Here is an 8,211-nt window from a genome sequence, read left to right on the forward strand (position 1 = left end):
GTAAAATTCGGTCTTGGCGCCCTTTTACTAGGAATAGTTGGGCTTGGGTTATTTAGGTTATTGCCGTCGAAATAGTTGGAGTTAACGGGTGTAAATTGATTAGTCCAATGTTGAGGAATTTAGTGCTCTTCGTCTAGACGTATTACGAGTTCAAACTTTTCGAAATGTATGTCCTTGCCTACTTGGTAGTGTATGCCTAGGCTTGGAAATTCTTACTCGATAATGTTGATGTCTATGTATTCGTTGATAATAAGTGTGACTTCCTCTTTATACTCGCAAAAGTTGTTAGTATAATTCTTGCCTATAGCCTTAATATGGCCAATATGTATGGTATGGTTAGGGTGGTCGTTATTAAGCCGATAGTTGTAACGACCATTCTCTTTGCAATAATAGAAATAGATGGAATTTGACGGGAAAATAGCCTTCCTATTGTTATTAGTATTATTGACGAAATGTGTGTACTCGCTAGAGGTTGTGCGAATGGATAATGACTAATAAGGTATATGATATAGTTCTGTTGGATTGTCTACCAAATGGGCTATGCCTTTGTGCAATGTTGTAGTTGTGTCTGAATCGAGAAATGCTTGGAAGAGAGATTTGGGGTCTATAAAGTATAGGGATATTGAGACTGTGTTTGGGTCTGGTTACTGGTCGTTTAATTGGTTAGAATTAAAGCCCTCTAGGGATTCTAAGTCTATATTATTACCCCTGTCTTTTTGTTCCGGTATATTGTACTTCGCTTCCTGCCGCTTCGCTTCTTGCTCTTGTTTCTAACGTGCCGATTCCGTCCTTATTTTTGAAATTTGTAGCGGTATATTTACAACCCTTATATTTAGTAAAGGCAATCTATATAAAAGAGTAACCATCCCTGCACCCTATGCGTTCCCACTGGCACCCTCCCCCACCCAGATGTCGGCTGTCATGTAAAATATCGAGTTTTAGCTGTAAATTTCTATATTTTCAATGTCTAGTAACATTTGTAGCTGGGTCACCCACCTGTAAATGCGTCCCCATGACTCAAATCTCGCGATATCTCTTAGGGTTGAATATCTATCTCTACCTTATTTATAGTCTAAGAGGAGGAGGAAGCGCGACGGCGGCGGCGTTGTCCCTGGTTATATTGAGGCATTTGTACGATTGTCAGCGTTTGAAAGTGATAAAAATCAATTAATTTGAGTGAGATTATATACGTTGCGTGCGTTGAGTGTAGATGAGTATAGCGTAATGGGTGCAGTATGGGTGCAAATGACCGTGTGAAAAAGAGCGAAAGAAATGACCAAGTTAGAGGGGATGTTGCGTGCATTTGAAAGACGAAATTTTGCGGGTAAAAACGGGATTTTCACTGTCAGGTTTCATCAGCTGGACCGCCCCATTTTTCTGGGTGGGGGAGGGTGCGAATAGGAAGGCATAGGGTGCGGGGAGGTTTACTCATATAAAATGTGTTTTTTGAGAGTTGTTTATTGTTTGGGAAGCTATTTAATAACCGGAATACAGTAGCTATTACAACCTTATAATGCGCCTAACATCTTTACCTATATCTTATATTGCTTGTGGCATATGCGGTTAATATGTATATATAGGCCGAATAATACTTTAAAGTCGGAGAATCCCTCGTGCTTATTACAGTAATGCTGTAGAAGTTTGGATTTATTAGTTATTAAGCTATGCAATATAATACCTTCGATGATGTCGGGTTCTTTTAATTGATTGATTTATTTAGCGACCTATTCGTCGATAAAGTCTTCGTTAAATTTAATAGTATTGGGGTGTTGTTTGTTAAATTCCTATTCGTTATATTCGATATCTATGCGAAGTTCTTGTTTATTGACTTTTAAGTCGGTTAGCCGGCGCTTGATGTTGGCGAAATTAATATTGCTACCAAGTAGAGCGTTTTAGTGGATTATATCGTTCTTTTTTGTTATGGTTTAGTTTTAATATAAAAATGGATAATTAATTAAATTTTATTTCTATTTACTATATTGTTGTTATCCTTAATATCCTTCTAATTATCATTTGGACTAGTTATATTAAATATAATATTATTATTCCTATTATCGTTGCTAAATATTGGGCCAAAGCTCGGCGATCTTATTAGTGATTTTCTCGGTTGGTTAGTATATGGGTATCTAGATGCTTGGGATAGGAATTCGTCGGCTACGGTTAATGTGGAAATATTGTAACGGCCGGTTGATAATATTGTTAATACGTACTATAGGCTGGTGCTTTGGCCGGGGTTTACGCGGTATATTAATTTTATTATAGTTAAAAGGGTGTAAAGACGAGAGATATATTGTTGAGGGGCGAGTTGGTAAGAGTTGGAAGATTTCTAAGTTAATCCAATATTAGAATTACGACGATTAGTCGAATATATTCTAATTATTATATAACTAATTTGAAATATATAAATACTTTATATAACCGTTCATCTCATATATATATTAATCCTTACCCCCTTACGTATTTATTCTTATTCCCGTCTCCTATTTACATTAAATATATACGTTAGTATTATTCAGGGTCTAGTAAGGTCGCTGGGCGTCCCTTATATTTAATTAGCTACTTCCCCTACCAAGCCTGTAGTTCGAGCCATACTTCGGGGATACCCCACTTTAGACTTTCGAGAGTCGTTGCAGATAGAGATACTCGACATTCAATACTAGATCATAATTATTACCTTCACTTATTCTTATTAGCAATGTCCCGCGATTTTATCCCAACGTATTAGATAATTGATAATAGGGATTATTTACTAGCACTATAGTGCAATATAGAAGGCGGAAGAAAGGTGTACCCCGCACACACAAACTGCCACATCAAAATCCCCAGTCCCCTCTTCCTCTTCCTCGTCCTCTTCCTCTTCAACTATATACCACGCGACGGTTATTTGTATCTCCAACGAGTTCTTAGCCTCTCATCTTGATACTTTTTTAACCTAACTACTACTACCTAGTTAGCTCGTTTTATAGCATTCTAGTTGTAGTGTTCAACGTCCTTTCCTTTCCATCCTTTAGCTTAGTGTCTAGTATTGTCGATTTGATTGATAATTATTTTAGGTTATAGCTATTATAAGTATCCCTATTAATTGCACAGTCTATTCTCCGTTAGTCGTACTATTAATATTAATTTAGACGATACTTAGCAAATACAAGGCTAATAGTCGTCCGCGGGGTCGCCTGCCCAAAGATGACCAAAGTGCGCCAGCGGGACCTTCGGGCGCCGCGCCTCTAAAGGATAGGGAGCCAATCGGTCGTTTAGTACGGTTAGAAAGGAGCGCTATAGTAAATATACTGAGTCTGCTATCTTGACGGATATTCTCCAAAAGGATACCCAAAGCCGTAGCTAAGTAAGCACTTCTAATGTGATATTACAAATTGGTTCCACATTTTATAAATATTAAAAGTCCTATACTCCCGACCGTTAGACTTGTTCTCCCCCTCCTGCCGCTATTTAGGGTCGTTAAGCTACCTTACACTAGGATACTTTGCGCCAGCTAACTTATTTTCCTCCGCCTGCCGCTATTATATTTAGTTAAGGCTAGTCCTCTTAGAGCCGTCGCCCCCCTTAATATCCTCTACTTCAACCTCCGCCTCAACCTCCCGCCTTTTCTAGCCTTTTTAAAGACTAAGCATTTTAGAGCCGCCGCCCCCCTTAATATCCTCCGCCTTAACCTCCCGTATTTCTAAATTTGCCTCCTCTAGGATAAAGCCATATTCTGTAATTTATAGGTAAATAGGCTAGTAAAAAGATATTACGTAGTATATAAAGTATAAGTAATATTATAGGTAATTCATTTAATATAGAGGAAGTTGTAACCTTTAACGAGGTTAATCAAACTACGTTTCAATACAAGGTCAAAAGGACTAGCGAATACTTTGCGCAGCGTTTAGATTAAGTTTAATATAATAGAGAGGTACGGAAACGCTACGCTAAGATATTTAAAGCTATTCGTAAAGGCGAAGAAGATGATCCCGATACTTTTACGGGTCGTAGCAATGTAGGTAAAAGATTGGGCGAATTAAATGATTAAAAGAAGGTAAAGGATATAGAGAAAGTCAGGCGCGTTAAGTTTCTACCTATCCCCCCTTCGATACAATTACTAGTAGTATTACTACTATTAGTACATCCACTATTGGTACTACTAATTATGGTAAATAACCCCCTTAATCCTCTACGACTGCGCTATAATTGCTCGGCGCAGTCCAATTAATATAATTACCTCCAGCCTCCTTCTTTAAAAGCGTTTTAAGCAATAGTATTTTTAACCCTCCAATCCCCACTATAATCTCTAGTATAAACGTAGCGGTCTTTAATATTAATATAATCGCTTGGATTATAATAATGATTATAATAACGGTAGCGAAGGCTATTACAGTAATAAAACTATTATTAATTATAAAGATAGGTTTTATAGGGACTTTAACGAAGATGTTAATAATATTAAGGATGAAAAAGAAAATACATTTAGCGATATTGGTACTTCCCGCTCCGGCACATCTGGCCGTAACCAAGGTCGTCCCGAGTATAACGGTAAAGATGAAAATAACGAGGATCCTATCTAGTATAACGAGCACGAAGAGGAGTTCGATCTTAGTAATTTTAGTCGTAATAGAGGTCGTAGCTATAGCGGTCGTAGTAATCGTAATGATTATAAGCATAGTCGCGGTGGTCGCGGTGGTTATAATAAGGGTTGTAATAACTGTGGTCGCGGTAGTAATCGCGGTAGTAGTCGTAGTAGCCGTAGTAGTAGCCGTAGTAGCCGTAACACCAGTCGTACTAGTTCAATACAATCTGAGATTCCCGCCCAATTATCTAATTCTCGTTGGAGAAATCGAAGAAGAAATAATAGTTGTTGTTTCGAAGAATCTTTCTCCGAATTCTTTTATATTGCGAGCCGCGCTAGCTTTCGGAGTTTTTAATAAAGCGGCGTACCTACTTATTTAGATTTTAACCTTATTACGGGCGAGTATATACTAGACGGTATAGAGCCTAAGACTCCCTTGTATATCGAAGACCTTCTTGAAGGCGCTAAGATCCTTAATAATTACCTATCTATCCTCAACGAAATTAGTAAGGAAGTTCAATAGGCGTTGTTCTTATTCTACTACAATTGGTTTTATAGTTCGATTAGTATTAAATAGGCTATTCCCGGTATCGATACCCGTTATAAAAGGTTCAAAGATCTTCGCCTTTATACATAGACATCTACAAATTATTGAAATCCGAATTCCTTATTGGCTCTATACTCGGCTTTTTTAGAGATTTGGCTTCGGATTACCCTAAAATCCTCGATTATAACTTGTTCGGAAATCTTTACTATAAGGTCTAATTCAAACAGTTTATTAATAGTTGGCTCAATAAGCGTACTCTTAATAAGGTCTACCTTTATATTACTAAATATACTAATTACAAGGCCACCTTCGGTAATAAACGCCAACTTCCCTTCTACTTTATTAAAATAGAGCTTTTTGATATAGGCCGTATCTTCATCGACATTATCAAATCCGAGAACGAGATGAATAGAGGTCGTCCCTGTGGTAGTAGGAGGATTACTAATGAAAATACCCGTTGAATAATGCGCGCTATATTCGAAAGCTTACCTTTTGATAATAAATATATTAAGTTCGAGCGTAATTAATTCGTTAATATGCCTTTGGAATTTGTACCCAAGGTTGTACAGCTTGCTAGAACCCCTAATCTAGGCCTGCTTTAATACAGTATTATTGATAAACAGCCCCCCTTAGCGCGGCAAAATACCTACCCCTTAGTTAGTAAATGGCGCCCTATACCCAATAACCAGTTTATTTACGCTAGTAGTTCTAGCTCTACTTAGCTAGGGGTATATAGGGGGTCAATTACAATGCCCTTACCGTGGAATACCGGTATCGAGATTTATTACCATCAGATTACCGTCAACTAACGGTAAGTTGCATTTTACAATTGGTTAACAAATTACCATTACTTAACATTTTACCGTAGGGCGCCATACCGCGCTAAATCGTCAAACAGGCTCAAAAAGGCAATCACAATTATAGGCTCTTGCCCTTCAAATGTACGAAGTCTTACAGTCGCAAATATCAAAGGCAATCGCGACAGGAGGGGTCTTACTAATTGAACGAACTTCATACTGTTAGCACAATGCGTACGGGCTACTACCACCATTATTACTATTATTACCAAGAAATAAAGAACTAGATAATACAATAAGGAACAATATAGGTCTACCTATCTATGTAACTATCGGGTCCGCTATTGAATATATACCTAAATATATACCTAAATATTCTAATACTAGATGTGATCCTAGACCGTATAATGCTAAAAGTATCGTTAACTACCGTAATTCTAAATACCCTGAAGTATACGAAATTGAATGTATACTTAAAAGTATCGCTAATTGCTATATTGATTGTTGTACTAACTATTAGGATTCTGAATACGATACTAATACTATTAATCGGACAATAATTATACTTATAAATAAACTTGACAAAATACTAAACTAATAACTTAAAGGTCTAGAGACTTTATACTAACTAGAGTCTTAGACTCCAATGTCGCAGCGACGAATATACTCTCAGAGGAGTCCTGTATCGAAGTAATAGGCATGCGAGTACGCCTGGGAACAGGTGGAATAATATCGGCAATTTTCGAGAATGGTTATCCACCACGACCACCACGACCACCACCACGACCACCACTACGACCACCACTACGACCACCGGGGGGGCCGGGAGGGCCAGGAGGAACACTACAACTACCGGGAGGACTACTCCAAGTACCCCAACCACTACAACCACCGGGAGGACTAGTAGGATAACCAGCGGGAGGACTACCCTAGCCATTACAATTACTACAATTACTATAATTACTATAATTACTAGGAGGACCACTATAACCACTATAACCACTATAACCACTATAACCACTAATAGGGGCGATATGACTAGAAAGACCAAGGTTATTAAATAACAATTATTTATAACATCTATTTCATAAATTAAGAGACGGTACGGCTTCGCTAGGAACGTTACGACAACTACAATTACCAACTTAGCACCAATACTCGAATTCAAACCGAATAAAGGTATATTCACAAGTCTAGTCTTAACTATAATCACCCCTACCTATACCTTAGTAGTCTTATTTATAACCACCTTATTAACTACTATAATTACTATAACTACTTTATTAACCGCTATAACTATATTAAGGATCGCTATAATAACCACTATATAAACCACTATAGTAACCTTAATAACTACCTTAATAACTAGTATCGTAACTACTATTATAACTCTAATTATAACTCTCGTTACTATAACTATTATATTTATCCTAGGAACGAATACTATAACCTTAATTATAACCGCGGGGGTCAATATAACTACCTTAATAACTACAACCAATCCTATCCTCATAATATCTACGGCCGCCACCCCTAGTATTATCGTAACCTCTATTATTATAACCTCTATTATTAGAATAGCTTAAACTAAATACGTCTTCTTCCACTAGCATAAAGCGCTATTTACTAGCCATAAAGTGGTTATCGGTCCTCCGTAGAAGAGACAATTCATCGACAAAGGTATCTTCAAAGTAATCCAAATCCGAGGCTTTAACTAACTAAATAACTTTAGGTACGAATTCTAAAAGTATATCAATAAATTAATCCCGCTCAACGCCTTCATACTTTAGGGAAAAAGGCAGGCTCTTATACTTTTTACACATTTTTCAACGAAAGTTCTTATTAATAACCCAAGCTTTACCGGGTTAACAGTTTTTATTTATAACCTATTCAAATTTAATAACCTTAAGCCACACCACGCCTATATCCTAAAATTCAATCTCAAAGTAAAACCAAATAAGGGATTCCTTATTACCGAAAGTAATTTTATAAAGAATATACTTAGTAATATAGGAATAGACTTAATTAAAAGTACATTTATTAATCTAACTTAAAATAAGTAGTTTACATATAGATTTATCCTCAGAATTATTAAAATTGTATTTTAAAATATACGGATTATCCAAAATAATATTATTAAGAAATAACTATATAGTAATAATAAAGTAGTAAAACTTTAAGGTACAATAGGTATCTAATATATATTAATAAAAATTCTTAAACCTACTTTTTCGAGGGTCGATCTAGAAATTGTATACTCGTTTAATAATAGAGCCGGCGAACTAATTATAGTAGAATAAGAATAA

General features: G+C 36.6%; 1 protein-coding gene across 1 annotated transcript; it reads left to right on the forward strand.

Annotated features, from left to right (window-relative positions):
- Positions 1-1,272: 1,272 nt before the first annotated feature.
- NEUTE1DRAFT_41805 (uncharacterized protein) lies at positions 1,273-6,809 on the forward strand (the record flags this gene model as incomplete). Its single annotated transcript, XM_009851970.1, has 3 exons — positions 1,273-1,381; positions 2,782-2,825; positions 6,744-6,809. The coding sequence occupies 3 exons, from the start codon at positions 1,273-1,275 to the stop codon at positions 6,807-6,809; spliced, it is 219 nt and encodes a 72-aa protein (XP_009850272.1).
- Positions 6,810-8,211: the final 1,402 nt, after the last annotated feature.

The sequence above is a fragment of the Neurospora tetrasperma genome (assembly GCF_000213175.1).
Source record: "Neurospora tetrasperma FGSC 2508 unplaced genomic scaffold NEUTE1scaffold_3, whole genome shotgun sequence".
In the NCBI taxonomy this organism is placed as follows: Eukaryota; Fungi; Ascomycota; class Sordariomycetes; order Sordariales; family Sordariaceae; genus Neurospora; species Neurospora tetrasperma.